The following is a 24503-nucleotide window of genomic DNA, read 5'->3' on the forward strand; positions in this document are numbered from 1 at the left end:
GTTTTCTGTTTGCCGCGCCAGCTGGCAATATTGCGAAAAGGGTAATTTATGTCACTGTAAATCTTTGCTCCCGCAAACTCCCGTCAAATGAGACCAATTTTTTTCCTGCGAAACATACCTCACCACGAGTAAACGGTTAACTAATACGGTGGTAAAGTTCAGTTCATACTCCGAGCAACTATAATTCAACAACGGGTGAAATCTGATTTCGGTGGAGCATAAGTTGAACGTTTCGAGCAACTCCGTGCCCATTCTACGATAATACTAATAATTTACACAACCGTGATTAGGGTGGCGTTATAATTAACGATTATAGCAAACGTTGCAATTAACGATTTGGAATTTCGGATTAATTATTCGAACTCGCCAGAGTAGGTATCCAGAAAAAATTGTAGCTATTTCAGTTCGTTGAATAATTCAAAGAGTATCGAACACGACCGCGTGGTTGATAAAGTATCGAATCATAAAAGTGTTTGATGAAACGTTGACTCTTTATAGTTGTTTGATCAGCGAACTATGATCAAGCGTAATGCATCAAAACATCAGCACTTTGTGGTGTCTATGCCGGGGAGTGATATCGACGAGGGGAGAAAAGGCTTGCTGTATCCTCGAATTTATTAAATTTGATCCCAGTCAATGGTGGCGTGGCTTTGACAAAAACGAGATGAAAGGAAAATCGTACGGCGGTGTGCTTCGCATCCCCCTCCCTTCGCCTTTCGAAAAATCCCTTACCCAAATGAATATCGAATTCCATTCGCGCGCTGTGCAACGCGATGAAAGCATACCGTAACATTTTTTTTATCGTATATTTGCCGCGGATCGTTATCTTTTCGAGGCGCGTCGATAAAATATTTGCTCGGCACCGGAGCGAACAAAACTGCGAAAGGTGACGCACGATCAAGTATTGATTTTCCCAAAGCAACGGCGGGCACACGCGAACTTTAGATACGGCCAGGATAACAAGGGAGTTCAAAAATAGGCGTTCGGATCGATGCAGGTGCTGGTTGGTCCTTGGAACGGAGTTAACCAAACAAAAGCTTATCCTAATACTCCCTCCAGCTGCTCTCTTCTTATAACTTCTCGCATTCGTTCCAACTTTCATTCTATTTTTCTTTCTCTTACCTCCCTCGACTGTCTTTCTATTTCTTCCCATCCCCACCGACCGTCGACCATCCACCCCATTCGTTGTGCTTTACTTTAATTATAAGTACCGTCACGTAATAAGTTCCGCATTCGGAGAATACTAATTACGGAACCGCGGAAACGACGACACCGGAGGGAAAGCTCGCGGAAAACGGAAATGGTATCGGTTTACCAATTTCTATCTCACGTCGCATGCCGTTTTAAAACAGCACGACCGTGGAAAGCTTGAAATTTTTACTATTTAAACTTAAAATTCCGGTCAAAGATGTTGATTAATTAATTAAAATCATAGACCAGTTATCCAGGCTCTATTTTAACCCGCAGAATGCGCTTCCGATAAATCACCTCCCTGGTTAACAGGTTAATAAACTTCAAACTTTAGGTGGTGGCCAAAAGAAACATAGATGGAGAGGGGCGGAGGGGCAAAAGGATGACAGGAATTCCATGGAATGACGTTCATTAAACGAGGTGATAGTAGTTAACCGACCGAGGGTGGTGAAGGGACGAGGCGGAGGACCTTCGAACTAAACCACCACTAGTCCCCGCAACCTAATCCAATATAAATCTCCTGGTATAAAGCTGTTCCGATTAATGGCTCGACAAACCAATGTGGTGGAGGCCGGGTCTACGGCTATATAACCAGGACCAAGTCCCCTGAAGCGAAACCCCTCAACCATCACCCAGCCCCACCCACTCCTTCCTATATTCCTTTCCACCCTCTGTGAGCCACTCCTACCGCCATCGCCATCAGCGTCGCCACGAACACGACCACCACGATCCCTGGATCCTCAGCTACTCGGATAGCACCGACGACGACGACGACGAACCAAGAGGAAGCGCGGCAAAGAAGAGGCTGGTGCAACGGGGAGTGAAGGAGGCTGCAACCCTGCACTCCTAAGACCTACCGCCAACTTTATCCCAAACTTAAGAAATGGCAGAGCTAATGAGCTTTTAAATTATTCCGTGGCGTCGCGGCAGGGATGAAGAGGGACGGAGAGGATGAGGGGTTGCCCAAGGTAGGCCCGAAATTCTCAAATAGAGAGGAACACATTGGAGAGGAAGGAATTGAAGAGAGTCATAAAGAACCGGCGTGTCGGGCGAAAAATAAACGGTCGCAAAGAAAAGAGGACCGAGAGGACGACGTCGTTGAAGTAACGGGGAAACGCGACAAAAAGACGCGTCTTCGTGTTTTCTTTCTTCCTCGGAGCGTCGGGTATGCCGGAGGTATGTATTCTGTTTCGAGGGTGGCTCTTTTTCGACAGAATCTTGTATTCAAAACGACTTTTTAATTCTCGTTTATTTAATGGAAAATTTTCATTGTTAAGTACACCAAAGTACACGAATGGATTTTCTTTCGTCGACGATATCTCGAAAATAAAAATTCTAAATTATCGGCACCGTGGATGGTAAGAAATAGCAGGAAAGCTCGGCTGCGTAGGTAGCTGGGCGGACTAAAGGGAAATCCCGTAGGTGGAAAATATCATCTTGTCACTTAGGCGAACGTATATGAATCCCTAAGGATCGCGGCGGGTACATTCGTACTCTCCATAACCTCAGACTTGGATACAATAGATACGCCCTGAGAGACTCTTTCCGCGAGAAGCCGGTAGGCACGGCGGCACCGTGTTCCTGTAGAAACATGGTGACAAACGGGAGGAGAAGGAAGAACTTTAGAAACGGAAACGGCAAAAAAAATTGCCAAGATTAAAATCTACCGGGTACGTAGGAAGGAGAAAGATAGGAAAGAGGGTGGAACGAGGTCCGAAAGACGAATGAAAGTTCGCCAAGCGGAAAGAAAAGGGGGACGAAGCGAAAGCTTGCGGTAGTTATACATCTCTGAATATTGGAATAACTCGAATGCCGGTTCCCTGACGTTTATACCTCGCGGCGCGACTATATACACCGAGATATTCGGACGATTGCCGGGAACAAGACATTCTTCGCGGTACTCGCTCCCTTTTTCCCTCCTTAAGCAACCACCGGGGAAGGGGTGGACGAAGCGAGAGGGGGTTAAAGCGACTGCTAGGAATTCCTCACCTTTTGTCGGCTATCAAGCCAACGCGAACCGATGTCTCCGGTTTCGTTCGATGCTGAGATTCCGCGCGAGCCGCGGCCACCCCTCTTCGTTTTTTCCCTCTCGCTCTTTCGCGGCAGGGGTGCAATCTCGCCTGTGGTACACGGGCTACATAGATACGACGGATGAAGCTAAAATCGTCTGATCCTGACGAATTCATCGTTCACTGCCATCCATAAGAATATTTTACATTCACATTTTACATAAAATCAGTAATGTACGGCGCAGCTGTGGAATTGAGTTTCCGGTTCGTTTTACGTTTTCATCCTTGAACAGCCAGTGTATATAAACAATTACCCTGACGAATAATCGATAGATGACGATTTTTCTCTTTCCTTTCGACGCATGGAAATAAATGATTACGAAAGGGGTTTAGAAGGAGGGAAGAAACTGTTGCTTCAAGCAGAGATCCGTGAAACGGGGCGGAATCGGCTCTAAAATTGACTAAATCCAGTTGGCAATGGATTGATTTTCTCTCCAGAGTTCCCGATGCAATTTTCTTTCAACGTGTATCAATTTTTCTCAAATGTTCAATTAATTAAATGGTTCCATGTTTTTCTTTCTCCTATTGTTGCCATTGTTCTTGAACAAACCCATGCGTAACGGATAAATGGAATTGATTAGATCTGTTACCACAAAGACAACTTTCGAAACAATCAATTCAGCCGGGCCATTGTTCCACAAAATGTATTGTATTTCATACTGAACAAAAACGAGAGTGGGGAATACACATATGTAGGTTTAACGCTTCGAATAATGTAACGTGTTCTTCGATCGATGTAAGTGGGAAATCGAACACCATTATATAGTGTCATTAATACAGATAATGTAATTAGCAATTAATATTGTACCTATTCTGTGATAATCGTTTAGTCTGGATTATATTACCGGTTAAGGATACCACGTAATTTGTTATATCCTGTACTGATACTTTACATACACATACATATTAATAATATTATATTTCAAAACAACAAAATATTAAAATTTCCGAATTTACAGCAGAAGTGACCTTAACAAAAGGGTTAATCATTTATTAATATTTAATTTTTTACATCGATCGCTCAGAAGATTAAATTTTGTCAGTTCCACAGTTGAAAATTCGTACTTCCATCCCCTTTCGCTCACGTATTTCGACGAAATTCTATATTCGAGATATGGGCAAGGATACTCCGTCGCGAATACCAATGATTCCACGACAACTTCTTTCGCTCTGACTTTCAGGCAATTCGACAAATTCGATACGCACGATCTTCCAAGTTCGTGGTTAATATGTTCTTTCGTGGAAAGTCTCGGTTTAATACAAGACTTGAAAGCGATTATTCATAGCTAGGGACAGATAATCGATAGCACGTCAGGTCGACTGGTGGCGGTTGCCGCGAGGTCTACCGACGACGTTTGGATTCCACGTCGAAACGTTCCGAAAATCGATAATCGTCGAACAGGTGTGGCTAGACGTGTCCGCCTACCTCAAACTGTTCCCGATAATTCGTGATCCCTGTGCCCCGTGTTCTCCGATGAGTAGCAGTCGTTTGAACACGTTGCTGCTCGTGAGATTAAACGACAAAAATCTAGGTGACTGATCACAGGTATCATCTACCATCTATCAAGATCGTTCAATTTACAGAAGCGCGATATTAAATCTATAATTAAAAAAAAATAAAACAACAGATGTATTGTCTAATTGTAAGATATTACTAGCTTTAATTCTCGATAAATTTTCAAGCACATTCCCGAACAACAAGTTATGCTGAAAATCTTGACAGAGGCACAACGAGATAACTGAGTTAGTTTACGATGGAGTTTCCCTTTTCTTTGACGAATTTCGAATTCCTATATTTGCCGGCATTATTATCCGAGCTGTAAGTTATTCTGCCAGAAGGGGCAATTAAATATTGTCGGACGGTATACCGTCGTATTTCACTTCAGCTCCGACAAACGCTTTCCGGCGAGCGTATACGAACACCGTAGAACCATAGAGTTCCTTGCATTTGTCAAGATTCCGAACATTCATTCGTCTTGTTGTTTACCGGGCCGCCTCGTCGTCACGTCGGAAAGTAATATCGGGGAAATATGGTTTCCTCGCAGCTGTCAAATTTCATGCGCGTCCTCGTGCTCATTTAACACGAGAATTTGAGTTCCCGAAGAGCTGACTCGAGTATCATGCACGGAATCCCTCAACGCGACTAAAATTACCAAACTAGGGATTTTTGAAAAATTATCATTTTTTAATTACATCAAATAAGTGCACAGACGTTGAAAATTTAAATAATATTAGCTTTTTGAGAAGCAAACATCAACAAAGTAGAATATGTAATAATCTATATTAAATAATAATAGTTTCTTTTAAAGAGGAAGCAAAGTACTTTGAACCGTGAAAATTTTAGAAACCATTGTAAATAAATTGAAAAAATAATTCATAAGTTGAAGACACCAGATTACAATTAATCAACAAATGAACATCTACCCTCATCCTCCGCGACCAAAATATTACACACCTCTCAGTTAATTAGAAATCAAGCTATAGGTGCGTTCACTGTCGTGGATGATTTTTAACGAAGGCAACACGGAAGGGTGATTCGCAGCCGTCGATAACGAGCCGTCCACCGACAGCTTCCGAAAATTCGAGCATCCTCCATAATGCGATCGTCAGACTGTGAGGGCCGATATTCACAGGTGACAATTACATCGGCACCGACATTGTTCGGCTTCCGACATTCCGATACACGCGTTCCACGGAAACTGCAGCCTGCACGTATCTACCGATCCTCTGTAATGTCCCGACGAGGCCGCGAGCGATTTCGAGCTTTTCAGAATTAATCGACGATACCATGCTGCCTTACCCCATCTATATCTATCCGCGATTCCATCCGATCGAACCGTTGAAACGAACACGCTTAGACCCGTTACGAGCGGAAATTATAGCAACGAATGACGATACTAAAGCACATGTGCGTTCTCATTACGCGCCTGACCGTCCCGGTGGCTCGAAAATCATTCTCCAAAATTGCAATGTCTCGTTTTAATTTGCCGCAACGGCCATTATATTTCTTCGGTTTCCGCTCCACCGCTGTTATTATCATTTAACCCGTTCGCTCGGCAAATGCGTATAGTTAAGGCGATAGCTTCAATTTTCCATCATTTATTTCTTTTGATCATCAACGATACACCGATATGTACGTCGATCATACGCTTCGATGCTTCCTGCGCTCGAACGTATACACTCCAGAGGGATTATTTTCTCACTTCCGACCCGATCGTACACAATCGAGAGAGTTCATCGACGAAATTGACCACGTTTCCCTGCTAGAACGGTCGACGGATATGACTCCGTACTCTCGCGTGGATAAGGAAATAAGAAAAAAAGGAAACACTCGTCTAGTCGGCTTCGTTTTACGCGAATTCCTGTCGATACTTCGAACGTATTCCCAGGCTGACTAACAGCGAGCACCGTTCAGAATACAGCGGAACCGAGCGCAATTCTCTGCACGTTATCATTGACGTGCGTGAAATTTCAAAGCGAGAACTCGTTTTAATCACGCGGTTCGCTCTCGGGGATTATTTTCGTCATATTCAGAACACCGGGCGCGGCCACAATCGAGGGAATACAGATCGAAGATACTTCGATGCTCCTCGTTTCCACTGCCCTCGGTATCGCCGCGTACGTTTGTACACGCTCTTTCTATCGAACGAATTACATGTTTCGCGCGAACAACCCTATAAATTACACGTAATCTTCATCTTTTTACGTCTATCGATACATTAAGAATCTGAGACGCTTCCACTTTCAATCATTTCAAAATCTCCCGGTATGATAATGACAGAAGACACTTGTGGCCCTGAATTTTCCAACCGGACCGCCGGTAACACGTGCACTCTCATTACAACGGTTGAATGGCACCGTTATAATTATCATTAAACAAGGTGCTTGGCAACCTGTCAGGTAGCTGCAGCTGTCGCAATGACAATTCTGCACCTGCGAACTCGAAATCAGCGTCCAGCATCGAATCGAGTATCGCCGACTGCAATCGGCTGCAATAATTCCGTTCGCGATATATGTAATTTCGTTTTTCACTCTGATTAGGTGGTGCATTTTGAAATATGGATGCGAAATAAATTTTCGCATGTTTTTCGCATTAATCTTACGCCGTTCTCGCTCAGATTTGTACCTCTGAATTTCACGAACGGTATTTCGTCGAGGAATTCGCATCAGCTCACGGTAAATTTCAAGCGTTTGCAAACCCGACGATCAAAATCTCGCGAATGCTTTAACAGAAGCATCATGGAAGACGGTCCGGTGCAAAATGAAGAACGTCGGAGAAACAAGCCCGAGTGATGTTGCATACAAATTCGCTTCTCCCCGGTTAGAATTTTTCTGGTATTAAAATTCGTTACCGTTGAAAACAAACGATTCGAAACGAGAGTATCGCGACACGTGTTTCGCGTGTCGTCGTATCGGAAACAGTGCTTGAAATTGCGATGCTGGACATTTTATTGGAATTAATTTATCGGAATTCTGTTAAATTTTATTATCAGACAGTTAGGAATATTTGTTCGCGTTCGATATTGGTCGTAATCATTGTTACTATACCCGGTAATGGATCAAACATTGAAAACGTTTCATTTCCCACGTGGACGTAACACCGGCAGCTTTCGTAAAATAAAAAGGAAAGGGTTCGATATTTCAAACATAAAATATTCTTGAAAAACAATGCTCAGTTAATTACCAATTCCCGAAATTAAACGTGATGCACGCGCATCAAATAACGATATTTCACTTGAAGCTACGACAAAGGATCGTTTTAAAAGCTTAATTAATGCTCAAGTATGCATACACAGTTATTGTCGAGCAAATTTTGAATACATGTAAAGAAGAGTTCTTTCAATAAGCTGCAAAAAGCGCAACAGAAGTTCACAGACAAAAATTTCAACAAATATTATTCGTCTTTTAACTTGATATAATATACCTCGAAAAGTGTCTTTTACTTCATCAAATTTCTCCCAAAACAAACCACTGTCTGTAATCTGAAGTACCTAACATACATTTTAAAGAGACAAATGTCGCGTCGCTAATACCCGGAAATTACACTGCCTAAGAGGAGAAGATCGCAAGGGAAATCATCGACAAATTAGCCGAATACTAAGCGGGCCAATAACGCGTTCAACGACCAGCTGGGTAGGAAGCGACCCAGTTATACATGGGCGTGGAAAGCCGGGCAGCACAAGTTGGTCGTTTTGTCGAAGGTTATGGAAGCCTACGAGCCATCGAACAATTTCATCTTCCATCGTGGAGGATGCAAAGGGAGGGTTTTGCTTCTCGTTCGATCTGAGCTTCGAGCGTGCTTTCAATGGTACCGAGGGTGAAGGAGGAAGGGGGGATGGTGATTAGCGTGGTAGAAGGCCCCTATTCGAGGGCTGTCGTAGCAGGGCGGAGAAGCGAGCGGAGCGAAGCGGAATCCGGATCGGTCGTGCTAAGTAGCATTTAATTGAACGCCCTATTCGAGTTCGTTAGCAGAGCGTCGCAGTTACAGCGTCGTGTACCGAACGACGTCGACCTATTAGTAAGAGTTTAATTATAATTACCGAGCTTGGTAACGCGATATCGACGCGCTTATCGGCGTAAACATTCGCAGGTGTAATCCGAAGGAGGAGCGAGTCGACTGTTCGATATCGAAACGACGATAAGGCGATTTAATTGGCTTCGAAGTAGGCGAAACGCCGACAAAGATCGTGCGAATCGACTCGATAACACGCGAAAAAATTCCACGTGTGGAAAGGTGCGGTCAGTCGGCGCCTTTGACACGATTATCGCGAAAGGAAGACTCGTCAGGATGCGTACAGATAACTGCGCCGACTACCAGGACGAATTTGCATTCGTACCGCGTTTTATCGAGGGACAGGTTCCCCCCGCTGGATGGGTAATCGTTCGATTAAGCCGTCGTTCGTGCGACTCTAATTCGAGCTTCGACGTTTTAATTAAACGCATCGTTCACAAGTGTCCGGCGTGTTGAAATAACGAAACGTTCCGAAAGACAGGAAATTAACGCGCGTTCAAAACGATCGCGAATCGATAATTTTCTCGTCTTTTTACGACCCTGTACCGGGCGATGTTCAACTAGTTTCTCTTAACAGCCTCGGGACGAAGGAAAACAAGAACAGAGAGGGAGAGAGAAACGAGAGCAGATTTCGCGTAATGCTCAAGAGCCTTTTAGGAAATCACGAGTCGTAAACGAGTGTGTGAGCGCATGCACCAGCGTTGCAGAGAGGAGAGAAGAACAAAGAGCGAGCGAATCACGAGGAATAATAAAAATCAGGGAGCAAAAGGGGTACGGATGAAGATCGGAGCGCAAGGGAGACCCAGTGAATTGTGTAAAAAGGGGTCGCCCGTTTAAATCACTATTTTTTTTTTAACTACATCGTCGATGGCAGAACTCATCGATATGCCAATCGATGCTCAGCAAAACCATTTCTACGATCGTTCGCGCTTAATCGTGACGATTAAGCCTTTATTGACAGTGCTGCTGCCAACTCTCCGTAATTCAAGTTTTTCTTTTCTTTTTTTTTCGTCCTGTATCTGCTTTTAATCCAACGCGCGCAGACTTTTCCACGAGGAAAATTAAAGGATTATGAAGCTATCGGCCAGGCTGGAATAAGCTGCCTCCGTGTGCGACGAAAGGAAAAGAAACGACGAGAAGCGAGCGAGGAATGTTTTTCGAAAATGAAAATAAAATTATTCTGCTAGCACGACGAAATCTAGAAGCAAATGGTTGTGTTATCAAGTAAAATCGAGGAGAATTTAGAAAATTTTCAAAATTAATTTCAACTGATCCTTATATTTTTATTTAAGGGATGAAAATTGAATTAGAAATGCTATTAGCGATTTCAGACGAAACTATTGTTAGATAACTGGATACAGAATCGAAGAGACTGCGTGATAAATCACGGATCGTTGATAAAAAACAAATTTAATCACGTTTCTACTGTTACTGCGCAAACCGTAAAACACGACATTACCGGAATACAACAACGCAGTGGGTTAAAAGAACGCGATCGATCAGTTTGAAATATCATCGAAACAGAGATTGATACCGAAAGAATTTTGTTTCCCGAGCAGATACACCTATCCATCTTTCTATTCCTTCTGATAAAACACAGACGGCCGGGCCGTACGAAAGGCGAAGGTATTAATTCAACAGCTATTTTCCCAACAGCGTCTGATTTACAACGTTATCCGATGCTCTCGTTTAGCGTTCCCAGATTTATCGTACGAACTCGACAATCCAACGCAACGACTGTATACTTTGTAGTGAACGTGAATTTTCGTCGAGATCGCGGGGAAACTTCGTTAACGCCGACCGAATGATAAGCGATATCGTGTTAATTCGTGTTATTTACTGACAACACACACAACAGAGCCCGGTCGTTGGCCGGGACCCGGGATCCTCGTATTAGGTCATTTGGCTTGGCTAACCGCCAATCGATATCTCGTTTAATAGTCATAAAAGTTGAATAATTTGATGCTCCTGTTCGAACTACATTCTCGTGAAAGATGGCTATCGTGCGATCCTGTTTTCATTTAATGCAATTATCCGTCGTATGATTAATAAAACAACCACCGGACTGACAATGAGATTCATACATCATCTGATTAGCTCAAAAGAAGCGACATCACTTATACGCTGACCTAATATCTATTAGGCAAATTACAATAGGTACTTCGAAAAAAAAAAAAAAATAGAACAAAATACGAGATTATAAAGAAGGGGTTGGACAAAAGAGAATATTAGAGAGAAAAGTCGATTGATGGGAGGCTCAAGTATGTTACGGGGTCAATCACGCTTTTTATACTAACCTCGGCGTGTTTTCTTCCTAGATTAGCCAGTGTACCGAGATGGGTCATTAAAGTTTACCAATAAAAAAGCGTAATTTATCTACTAGTTATTGAACGTTGAGAAAACACGGAGAGAAACTACAATATGAAATCCAAGATTAAATTAAAATTGTGGCTCTCTTCATGGTTCGCCGACCAAGGGTTAAATATCATTTACTCGTCTTCTCGAAGGTCCCTGGATCAGACGGTAAATTTTCTCGCTCTCTCGATTAAATGCGACCTCCGAAATACGAAATATCCATCTACAAATTGCTATCGATCAGGCTGTACGTTACAGGTAGCCTTAGCCCCGCAATTTTCCGTATTACTCCGACTCAATGGCGGGTAACAGAGTCACCGAGGATTTTTGACGTCGTATATATCAAGTTGATTCGTTGTAATTTCAACAGCCAGAAGTCGAACCAACGGAACCGTGAATTCGATTTTAGCCAAGGTAACGGACTTCACGAAAATTTCATTCCGTTTCACCGATCGACCGATCCGATACACGTGGAATTTTCTCATCGGCGTAAATTTGCTTCGTTCACCGTGTGTCCCGTTCGCTTAACGGTAACTCTTGCGAACAAAATGCCTATATAAATTTTACGTTTGGCCAACTTTATTAAGAGAAATCCTTTGCAACGTAGAAATAAATTGGTAACCTTGCGTTTCCTTGTTTCCGACAGCAAAATGCAATTCGAATGTCCTACACAGAATGGTATCACGAGCAGAGTTTCAATCTCGATAAAATGTAGATTTGAAATTTGGGCCACGATTATGAATAAGCACGGTCTAATTATCGGTGGAGCTTCGATATTTCTGCAACGCGAATCATTTCTCCTTGACATTTATTTTCCATCCGTCCCCTAAGTAGAACACGTAAAATACGAAAGAAGAATCGGCTCTGATTTCCGAGATAAAGATAAATTTCGCATTTGCCAAATGGAAAACCGCGATAAAAGCGTGAATTTCTCTCTCGTTGGTTCATCAAATTTGCAGTCAATTATAGTAATGCCGAGTAACGGTTGGAAGAACGTTGATGGCGACGTAGCTATTGGAAGATGAAACGAGCCAAGCTTCGATTTCTCCATTATTGAGAAACTCTGAGAAGCGGGCGCAACAAAGAGGCAATCGACCCTCTTTCAGGATAGTTCGATTTGTTTGCAGAACCGGACCGTTCGGCTTAATTTAACGACGAGTACGTGGCCGTACTTCGTGAAAACCCTCGACGGTATCTCGTAATTTTCTCGAAAGCAGGACACGCGAAAATTTATCTTGAACCACCTCTCTACCTGTTCCATCGCCTCTTGGCTCGATTGTAAGAAGCAAGCGCGAGACCTTCCTCGATCATAATATCGCGTTCCCTGGTATTACGATATCGATTGGAATGTACGTGATTTTTGCTGTATGAATTTCGAGAGTAAATCGAAAATTTCTGATCAAGAATGGAAAATCCCTTCCTTCCTATGTACATTATGTGATAGTTGCAAATATTACCTACTTATTCTGATACTTCAGTATGCATAAGATATGTACGGTGGAAAGAAGCGATCGGAAGGAAAATCGTCTTCGATATCTTTCGTTAGGCAAATTTGAAAAATTGATATCATAAAAGGCAGGAATTCTTAGAATAACACAATATCTCATTGCGATAGTTGTAAATTATCTAGTAAACGAGGAGTAGAAAAACTCGCGTTTTTAATTATATTAAAATACCGATCATTCATTGCGTCGCTGCCGACTTATCAAGTCCATTTATCCGATGAATGTTACGCCATTTGGCTCAGCGATGTTATCAGAGAACGCGTATAACGCGTGTAGAAAATGAAGGAAAATAAGAGAGACTGAGAATATCGGAGCTGCGAAAGTCGCGTCGCATCGGTACGAAAGTATAATACTTGAAAAATACCATATAGTGAAAATCCATTTCTACGGTAGCGTTGAAATTTCCTGAAGGTTTTCACGCAACGACAGTATCGATATCAACGCGCACTCCCAGATAATGTGCTTCGAGCGAGCTTTCTCTATTTTCCCTGTGCAGTCAACCGTGAAAGAGAAGAGGAATCTCGGCGAAGCGTTTTCGCGCTATCATTTATACCGGCCCCTGGCTCGGTGTCTGTCCCGCAATATCAGTTCACGTAAAATATTCGCCTGTCCCCGGGTTAGGTCGACAGAAAAACAAGAATTTTATGCCACTGAGCGAGAGAGAATCCGTGTGTTAGAACGAAGAAAATACAAGGGGACAAAATAGCAAAGACACAGGAAAATATCTAGCCTATGAACCGCAAACGTTGCAACCTGCTCCACTTTCCACGCTGATACGGCATGTCCATCGTGTAAAATAAAAAAATAAAAAAAAGAAAGAAGAAAAATATGCTGGAGTACTTCTACGCCGACCGAAAACTCCAGCATATTCCTTTTATTTTTTTTTTTTTCTCTCTGCTTTCCTTCTTTCTCATTTTCGCCTCTCTACCGAATCGAGCACGACCGGCCGTTTATATCGCGCTTAATATTGGCCGGCCGCGGTGACGTTAAAACGCGATAATGCTCCGGAAGCGGATGGTCAGGTCCAGCAATTTTTGCACCGCGCATTATATCGTCGTTGTAACGAAAATGAGAAAGGAGTACGCGTTTCGCGCGGTAATTACATTCGCTCTGTACGTGCACTTTTGTGCGGCTGTGTTGCTTTGAATCGGCTTGGAACTCGGTAAAACTGCTCGGCTATTCTTTGTGCGACTTTCAACAGCTTCTATGGCTCGATGTTTAAATTACTTCGTTGCCCGAGTAATCGGTTTTCTCGTGGATATGTGAATGTGTAAGGATTAAATAGAATAACAGAGAGAATTTTCAAACTTCAAGGAGTTCAATAATTTCAGAAGCTATTGTTTTAAAATTAGAATCATACGAACCTGTGAAATCACTAGTAATTTATTATGAAAATCTGTTAAATATCGCAGGATTTTATACTGACTCAATTGATTAAATTATTATAACATTGATAGCAGTTGCACAGCACATTTACTGGTAGATATTAAAATTTTAAAACTCGAAAAGAAGATTTTGCCTTCAATAGGTATTAGATGTCAATTAGGTATTAGATTCCGTTGGAATCGTAGAAAGAATACTTGAGACGGGGAAAACGCGAAGACGAACCATCAGATAAAGGGGAGGGCTGTTTATTCAAGGGATGATCGTGATCGCACGTGAGGGTTCACCGCAACCGCGTCACGGCCGCAATTTCCAAGTTACCACCGCGGCTGAGCTCGATCCCTTATTTAGGAGAGCTCCCTGTGTCCTATCCCACGGGAGTCTCGTGGAAGCATCAATTTCTGAAACGAGTGCGACGTGCCGAGGCGCTAACTCGAGAACGAGAACGTCCAATAACTTCCTGAGAATACTTGTCTTTCGAGTTTCATCTTTGACTTAAATATATCCAAACCAACGATCCACTTTTCGATGAGTTTAAATACCATTACTTCCTTTCCATTCGTTCAAATATGGCTTGGAAATTAGACTATTAGATCGTTCGGTTAATTGAATTCCAATAATTGCATTCTGCTCGAGGTATAATTGCGTTTCTGATACGCACAGATCGCGTCGATATTCACACCTTACCTAATGCTCACGGATGAAACAGATAAGAACTATCTTCTAAAACTTAAAAACAAATTAAAAGTAGGAAGATTAATTACTTACTATACCCCATTTGGATTTTAAAATTTTACTAATTCCTTTTGACACTGGAAAGTTAATTAACAGGCTATCTAAGACTAAAGTGTTAAACATGTCGCCAACATCTTGCGTCCTATTCTAGCTAAAAAAGAAATTGTTTAGCCTAGTCTACGGTATGTGTCTTGGAATTCACGCAGAAATTCCTCTCCTCTCCCCTACCCTGTTTCGCAAGTATTGGTGTTGCTCCTAGGTGGTTACAGTTTTGCTAGCTTCCGAGATGCACGCCGCATGGCCGACGGCGCTGTCGGAGGAATACCTAAAGGGGGTGGCTAAAATATGCACGTCCTTACTCGGGGGTTAAACACACGAGCTGTTGCGACATCGTCGCCACTCTAGCTTGTCGTCTCCCATACGGATTTTCAATAACGTCCGACGAAATCTTCGACGATATTGGCGAAGACTGCGAGCGACCAAACCGTCTGAGACACGACAACACCTTCGCATTCGTAGTTTCCCTCTTGCTTTCGCGAATAATTAAAGAATACATATAATCGATAAACGGGGTACGAGGAAAGCTCGACGTATGATATCATCGCATGCAAAGTAGGTACTCTTTTTCGCTGCTATCAGTGATTCTCCTTGTAACGAGAAATCGATTCCGAACAACCGTAGAAGCAGAGGCTGAAACGGCTATCAACACGATTCTTCGATGCCGGAGGAGAGGCAAGCGCGTGATTACCAACTACTTTCGAACTTCGGGGAAATACCTTCCCTAAACGATGAACTTTGCTCGATCGTGTTCCCCTGAGCGACCTCGTGAGATGGCCCTTACGAGAACTCTTGCCAGACATTTTCGTATAACGACCTGTTGTTATAGATTTGATCGGTTGTGAAGGGAATTTTAAAACGGTCGAAGGCTCCACTAATCGAACAGATTGTCTCCTTATTGCATATCATTTTTTTTTAGTTCAACAAAATCTAAGAATACCATCAGTGAAAAGTCAATGTAATCATATATTCCTTCTCTTCAAATACAAAAGGAATTTCAACAAAAGTAACAATTGTAGAACATAATTGCAAATCGTAATCAAGCATGCATAGCTGATTAGCAGAAGAAATAAAGGAAGAAGCAAATGCATCCACAAGGACCTATCTATACGACAGATAATAATTTCCAATGGCACGTTTGAAAAATTACGCTTTTACCCGGTGCTTTAGGTTTTCTACCGCTCGACGATGCAAGAAGTTGGATATCATCGCCTTTGAAAACGCTTCTTTCCACTCGGTCCGGTATTTCGGTCAAGCACCTCCATTATGCTTCAAAACATTCCCCTGTTCTTTCCCTTTTTTTCATTTTTCGAGGGACACCGAGCAGTCTGCGTTCCCGACGCTCGTCTGGAGCTCCTCTCCTCGAACGTGCACAAGCGTTTCGAGATGCCAATACGAACGGCTGCGTGCAACCGAGCAAATGGAAATTTTAAGTGCTCCCCGCGACTGAAACGTACAACGCTCGTTTGCGTTGCATCCTATGCGACCGTCCATAAATGCACCGTCTTCCGGCACGCGTTTGTGTAGGTTAATGGCGAAAACCGCGAGAAGGTCTCTCTCCGTCGCGTGCAACACCGGTAGGTAACTGAACGCTATCGAAACCTATGCTATTTTCGGGGGAATAAAAGACATTTCAAAAGAGAAGGATCCAGAAGAGACATTCCAAGATGAGTTATGAGTCTTTGATTGAAAATTCTCGTATTTAACAGGAATAACAAAAGTTTCTACGTAAAGAGGGAGAACAGAAGGATCGAAACGACAGCCATTTTAGCGATACGATCGCGACAAGATATAAGATAGCGTACGACGCAATGAAAACCGTCTCATTTCGCGAGAAACCAATTACATGAGAGAATGGTAGGTTTCGTGTTCGTTTGCATTTTCGCGACGTCGTGGAAGGAAAACTGGCTACAACGCGGGCCCTACGAAAGCCCGAAAAACGAGAACGGCTCGGATCGCAATCCCTTTATGCAAATTTTTCTGGCAACCATCTGACGCCCTTTCGCGAAGAGACAAATACTCGAGACATTGGCTACTTTATGGTGCCCTAAGCATGCTAGCAACGTTCCGCGCATTTTTATCGAACCACGTTATTTCTGTATGAAGTCTGGAATCGTGATTAAACGCAAATGTGCGGAATAATTTGCTTTAATAGTACTTTGTGTCAAAGCGAGCTTTTTCTTCTACAATTTTTTCCTATTCTGCCTTTTTTTCCTGAAAACTTAATAAAGGTACATGATTGAATTCGTGAATTTATTATTATTTGACTACAATTTCCATACATTTTTCAGATCCCACTGCAGGGACCTACATTTTGGTTGAAATTTGTGGTAGATCTATGATGCAATTGTCGGAAATGTTATTTTTCAGGTAGCTACTCGTTTATTAAAAGAAAATTTGACGCATATTTAGCATCTACTAAATACGTGATAACCGAGAGATTAATTAAAAGTTGTTGAAACAAATGAACTTCACCGCGAAAGAATTAAAGCAAATGTAATTGCAAACAACTGTTTAACAATCGTTTAATTGAAAAAATTCTGCTAACGATCGGTTCGTTTAGAATTCGTTTCGGAGTCCCGTGCAAGAACCTTTAGTCCAATTATCCTGAATAGTATCAAAGCTACGAGTTCACAAAGTACAGCCTTCGAATAACCTCGCATAATTGAATCTGTGAAAAGTCATCTTGTAACAGAAAATCAATGCTACTAGTACTAAAAACATCTGATTCTTTCTATAAAATATTCATGAAACTTGATTTCCAAGTTGATAGAGTTAAAATATCTTTCAACGAACACTCTAATAAAAATGTCTCTTAGGTATCAATTAATAGATCATATCTTGATGTAATTAATAAAAAGTAAACTCGTTTAAGAATGGGGACAATCAAGATCGGTTATCTTTCTGGATAATATTCAGCTACAAACACAACGTTACAAAATCCGACATTAAGTATGAAATATTTCCATATTCATCATCCCTCCAGAATACATAGCCCGTAAAGTATCTCTTTTGTTACTCAAATACCCTTTTACGGGGGACTATTTTTCTCCGTGAAAATCTCTCCGGAGATATCTTTCAAGAATCATCAAAAATACAGTCCGAAGCTATGAAATTAAATGTCGCGACAAAAGGAGCGTTTCGTCGAGTACGATAAAATAATTGAAGCCGAACAAAACATTCGGTCACCCATTGATCACGTATCGAAGGGAAAAAATGTTCGATTCTGTGCAGGAATCGGTTGGAGAATGTTCGTGGGAGCGTGGCAAATGTAACGCGCCACTTTTATCGAGAATTTTTCAATCCTGCTAGCCAACGTATAACTCACGATAGTAGAAAATGAATGCCACGACGCGTAAGTGTATTCCCGTGTAGTAAGGACGAGGGTGTAAGTCACTCGACCTCACGCGACTTCGCGAACCAGCACGAATCGCCGGAGAACCCTAGCCTCCATTTCAAGTATCTATCAATTTTTCATACTTCCTTGACCTGAAAATCGAATCGCTATTACCAGTGCCCGGTAAATTTCAAAACGTTACGAGAAAAATCAAATCCGCTCTCAATAAAAAAAAATACAATGAAACGAATCAAACGATTAAACCGTCACGAAGGAAATAAAACGATCGCTTTTGAAATGCACGAAACGTAGTCGACGTTATCAGGAAATCGAGTTCACGGCAGCTACAATAAAACACGTAATTTAATTGATACACCGGAATGAAATTAAACAATGCGTCGACGTAGCCGGTGAAATCAAACGGACTGGTTCCAGGTTGGCTACAATAAAATTCAGATAATCATCGTTGTGTATTGCCGAGTGAAATCTTCGTGGGGGGTTATTTCGCGACGAATCACGTAACGGAAATGGCAAAAGGCTTTTACCTAGTTCTTATTCGTTTACAGAACGATGGAAGGACCGTCCGAACGGTCTAATCACCGGATTACGTGCCGCGAGGTCGCGAGACAAAAACCACGATAAAAACGTTCTTGGTGGGTGTTTTCGCGAGAAGAAACGTCCTCGTCGAATCGGCGGACACGTACGGGGTGTAGAATTAGCGGTTAGAGTGCGCGTGACCGAATGACGAACCAATCGAAAGCAAATAAAAACGAGCAGAAGAGGACAGAAGGAGAAAAAATAAAAGGAGAAATTCTTATCGATATTCCGTTGATTTCCATACACGAGTGCATCGAGCTGAACACGGATAAGAAGGAATTCGACGAACAAATAGAACGCATTGGTAGACGACCACACGGAATTCAAATTGGAGGAAGGGGAAACGGGATTCGCGGGTCTAACTTCGCGACGGAGAGCCTGTTTGCATGAAAATCCAGCGACCAAGTGAAATTCAGTTAGCGAACTACCGCGCTCCGAATATTTCGTATTCTCGATTAACAGGCACGGGGATGAAAGGCAAAAATAAAGGCTGCTAAAAGAATGAAAAGTGTTCTTTTGACCCGTGCCAGTCGCGCGGATGCTAGCTATTTTTAATTCTCTTTAACAGCACCACCGCGGTCCCGTAATGACGAGCATTAACCAATTAGCGCCCACTACTCTTCCCCTTAGCTCGCGTTTTTTCTCCTTCATTTTTCCTTCTTTTTTTTTTCTTCTTCTTCTTTTGCCCTGTGGCCACGGTTCGAGAATACTGAAACAGCCGTTCCAAACGGTCCCGCGGAAAGATGCAACACACCGCTGGTGTCCGTCTATTTTCAGCACCGTGTGCCATCAGGCTGCAGCATCAGGTTTAGCAAAGGCTTTGAGCTCGCCAAAGCGAATATTATTTCTGCGGTGACGCGACTCTTTTGGGGAGGATGCGCATCGAGAAGGGTACGGATCGCTTAACGAAACCGTGAATGCGCGTCGAGAATTATGAATTTCAATGCTAAATGAAAAATTCGTCAGGCCAGCTTCCCTCGTTACCTCTGTTAATGTGTATCTTCCATTCCGTTTGAAACGGAAGGAAACAGGGAACGAGTAAGTGGCTGCTAAGTAGAAACTCGATTGCATTTTTCAGGATTTTTATGAAAACGGATAATTCTTTTGAGATTTCAAACGCGGTTAATCGAACGAACTACCTGAACGCTGAAAGGTGATGTTTTCTAGAAATTTTTATTACCAAACTGAAATTCATTCTTACAAGTTTCTCATATGATATTGTAAGAGTGACTGGTTAAAAACGTACAGTGGTATCGGTACAAGAAAAATTTGAATATTGAAGGGGATGAATTATAATCCCCAGGCGTATTTTATGGTATCGATAGAACGTTTTCCAATATTGGTAATGGTGAAAATTATTTATGCGCGCGATGTCGACATAGATATTAGGAGGTTGGAAAATATCGCGACGAGAACGAACGTCTTTTCTATATTCAATTCGAATCAACAATTTTCGGCTGACAAAAGATATTGCGAGCGAAATTGAAATTCGATTTCGTGTTGTCCGTGAAATACCTACCCGCCGCATAAATCCCTCGGTTATATGCATGTATTTCGATTAAACACGGAACTCCGGAAAAGCAATAAAAATCCAGGCGACGTTATGGAAAACGTTAACCGTTTTCGTTTTAATTTAACTTCGAAAACGCGTGTATAAATTCTTGACCGGATTTCGTATCGTAATGTACCTTATCAAAATGGCGTCTCATTCCGCGCAACATACAATTTCCTGGCGGCGAGAAACTCCCGGAGAACTATGCACGTATCGTTCGAAACGAAATTTCTAATTTACAAAACGATTTATGGATAGGCGTTTAGAATAGTCTTGTTCAATAAATAACGCGATCGTTGAGAGATAAAGTTACGCAAGCGCGACACCTATTCATAAATCGGTACCAACAGAACGCTAACAATAGATAAATATGGTGTAATATCACTTACCGGTTAGACGCGTGAAATTGCTGGCCGTTGTCGTATCGTACACTCCAGAAAACGTGGGCACACACGAGAACACAAGCGTAGAAAACGTTAACGTTTAACGAAACGGAGCGATCTGACACCGATGCGTCCCCAAACAAAAGTTACGGTTAACGTAGGTCACGTCGCCGCCAGATTACGCCGAAGACGATTTAACTCTCGCACTGCCCCCTACCGCCGCGTGTTACAGTCGCAGTTCGAGCTTCGCGTCGTCAACAAACACGCGCGCACTGAGTGAATTCACTGTGTCCTTGTGTGAAAACTGGGAATAGAACCGAACATTCAATGGCGTTGAATATCCTTCGAAACGATCGAATTCAAGTGGACGAAGAAAAGCATTACTATTCGCCAACGGGATGCCAAGTTTCACGTGTCGAAATAATCGTCTTTCAAAGGGGATCGACCCGGCGTCGTTTTCAAGATGGAGTATCCGGTGAGTTTGACCAATGATAGTTTACATTTCAAAGTTATTGACACCTCATGTACGATCGTATTCGATTCTCTCTCTGTATATACAATTCCTTTGACCGATCTATTGTTTCGTTACGCGAGCCAAAGCGCGATATAAATGATAGGTTAAGCCGACCGCGGAGTTCGAAAGAAACGAAACAATGGCGCGAAATCAGTAGTGACAACGTGACGGTACGAATGGAGTTTAAGGCTACGCGTTTCAGAAATATTCTTGCTATTATTATTGTAATAAGTGAACACTGATAGGATTATAAAAGGGTAGGTCATGGTTCGAAAAGTTACATACCGTTTCCACCATGAACGTTCGGTTCTTTATGATCTAATATCCCAATCGACGAACGTAAAACACAAAAACGATTTAAGAAAATAAAAAGGACGCATAAAAAGAGGACAACGTGACGCGACTCGCGTGGTAAATGTCCTGTACCTGTTCACACACGTATGTACCGAACGAAAGAGCGCGACAACAGAGGGCGACGCGACGTCCTCACCGATGCGCGGTTCGAGTACGACTGAGCTCGGGGAGCTCGTCGAGCCGAAAGCCACAAGCCGCGTCAGCCGACCGGTGGCGACGGACCAATCAGGGTTGTCCTCTGCGCAACTACCCGACATCAGAGAATTGACCACATGCCTGCTCATTTACCCTTTTCTACTTTCTTTTCTGACCTTTTATTGTTATTTTCTCCAAGACGACAGAGGAGTCTGCACGACCCCTTTGTTTTTGTCCCCAGGGCCATTTATCGTGAAATGGATTCGTAAGATGGATACATTCATATTGTTTCTGATGGAACGACGTTTCCCTAATACGTTTCTGTCGTGATTCGTGATTTATCGTGAAAATACGTGTACCCAGTACAGTTTCAATGATAGAACGGAGTAAGATATCGCATAAAACATTGCACGCAAAAATGTTCTTCACGTAGAAAGATATCCCGAATTAAGTTAATTAATACAGATAAGCAGCTTACACGCCCATAATTTATGTAAACGCGTGTTATAATTCACGGAAACACGCCTAAGAATTATTTTATTAGTTCATTAGTAATACGAGGATAATTCAGTAATTAAAGAGGTTCCATATGCTAATTCATTTTCCACACACTTTTTCTGTTTATCATAACGCTTCGAAATGAAAATTACTCCTCTAATAGATTTTTCTACGCCACTTTGTGCAAAGGGCGTCATGTTTAAATAACTTAATTGCAGCAATCAAACACTTTTTACGCCCACAAACATAGAGCGCCTCTGTGTTTTTTCGCGTTGCCTGATATTTGCACTGCGCAAACGTATCGCCTCCAACAAGCAGACATTGATGGATCCCTATGATCCTGTTTCACGAACCATTGGAATTGCAAGTTTTTTCTTGACCTTGCTAAGCTCTTCAACGTCCGAGGGTTGAGCAGAACTTTCCATGACCTTACGGCCACTTGCCGTCTATTGAGTCTTTGAGTCTATTGAACCAAAGATTGTACAACGAACGGGGTTAAAGCGGTCGATTCAGCGGAGAATTAAAATTAATGGTTGTTTGACTGGTAGTTCTCGGCCGGGTATTATCAGCCTTTGAAAGGATACAAACGCGGATGATTAAGCGTACGTCTCTACGCGCAATTATCATTTCGTCTAGGGTACAATAACGGGTGTCGTGACAGGATCGTTTCGCGTGCGAACACGTTAGGTCGTGGGTGGTTTCGTTCGAATTGATGGTCGTTATTAGATCAACGTTGTTTCGATTTCGCGTTTCAACAATCAACGAGATTCGATTATTCTTCTTTTCCGTTCCTTTGTGAAACGTTTTTGTGCCGCACCGGCGAGCACCGTTTTTGCTTTCCGCCTCGACTAGCCGATAATCCACTTGCAGGAACGTTGTCGAGCATCTCGGCTCTGTACACGATCGAATCGATATCCTGATACGCCGCGTGACGTGTCGTTTATCGTTTTTCACTCGAGTTTTTCCGGACGTAGGTTACGTGAAAAGCTTTGCTTCCAGGATAAATCTAATATCGTTCTTACCTGCGCCTCGCGGAAGAATAGAGACGCGAAGTAGCTCGGAGAAAATCGCGGAGCTCGAATCCCAAGGGATCTGCCGCTGGAAAATCCTCTTGTCGGCTCGAGATGCACGTGTGCGTGCGGAATTCCAGGTTATTCTGTTTTAATAATGTAATCGGGAAACGCGCGATTGCGCTTCGATGCATAGCCCGTTGTCGATCCGTCACACAATCGGACGCTCGATATCCGTGAAATTATCATCAGCAATGTCATAGACGGTATGGCATCACCCATTGTGCCAATGTTGTAGGGGTACAATTATCCATTAATGAAACGACGCGATAATCGACGCGTTAAAAAATGTTGAAACTATCAATCTATTCCCCTGTGAGTCATTTTTATTTAACATCTCTCACAAATCCATACATCAGTTTTATTTTGAAAAGAGAGAAAAAAAGAGCGTAACTAGGTTAGCAGTAACCTAACGGTAGCGGTTACAATCAAACAGAGTCGCACACGAGCCGGTAAACGATAAACGCATCGCGAAGTGTACAAACACGTGTACAGGAGTATTTACATTCTGTGCCCACGTACCGTGAGATACAAAGCTGCAGAGGCAGAGGAATATCGAGGCTGAGGAGGAATCGACAGTACTGTAAATACACGAGGAGAGCACCGCGTTGATTAGCTGCTCGCTTGTACGCCGTTTCAGTTGGCTCACGCTTGAATTAAATCCGACGGGCCAATCGACAGGCACAATTAACTTCAATCCTTTGTGCATACGTTCAGTGAAACAAGCCACGGAAAATATCGTCCCTTTCTTCCGAACGATTCTATCACGAGTCTTTCATCGTTCGAATAATTGTATAGAACAATGAAAGAACATCGAAACGCGTGGAAAAATCGAACGAGATCACTCGGATGAAGTTATTTATTTACGCGGAAATTTTGATGTTTAAACGCGTGTTAATTCAAACCGAGTGTACGCATCGCGATTTCGATATCGCCAGTTGAAAATGATTGGTTCAGTTCGAAGTGGGTGCGAGTTGGAGCCAAATCTCGGCATCGGGTTCAACAGAGTCAAATGCGAGCGCCCTATAATCAAAACGTTATAGGCGTGCACCGGCTGCTGATCATGTTATACAATCACCCTTCCTCCATGCTACATGTATACTTCTACGAGCTGTGGTTTCTCGTTCGTGTATATGAGCGAACACAGGTGTCCATATTGGCGGATGTCGAACGGTGTACGTCGATGCACTAACGTTCGTGCGGCTTACCTTGAATAAAAGAGAATTCGTAAAACAACTGACCAGCGTGCTGTATCC

The 24503-nt window shown here is 42.6% G+C and overlaps 2 protein-coding genes across 3 annotated transcripts in view; one reads left to right on the plus strand and one right to left on the minus strand.

The window, feature by feature from the left end:
* LOC114874990 (discoidin domain-containing receptor 2-like) overlaps window positions 1-20750 on the minus strand; it is a 153497-nt gene extending 132747 nt beyond the window's left edge. For both annotated transcript variants that reach the window (XR_003789172.2, XM_029184813.2), the window contains exon 1: window positions 20683-20750. The gene's annotated coding sequence lies outside the window, so the exon portion shown is untranslated. The remainder of the gene's footprint in view (window positions 1-20682) is intronic.
* Window positions 19485-21812, plus strand: LOC123987829. Its single transcript, XM_046285971.1, is given in 6 exon segments — window positions 19485-19547; window positions 20791-20826; window positions 20828-20884; window positions 20887-21151; window positions 21660-21705; window positions 21707-21812. Coding segments are annotated over 6 exon segments (573 nt in total).
* Window positions 21813-24503: the final 2691 nt, after the last annotated feature.

Source organism: Osmia bicornis, chromosome 5, assembly GCF_907164935.1.
Source record: "Osmia bicornis bicornis chromosome 5, iOsmBic2.1, whole genome shotgun sequence".
NCBI lineage: Eukaryota > Metazoa > Arthropoda > Insecta > Hymenoptera > Megachilidae > Osmia > Osmia bicornis.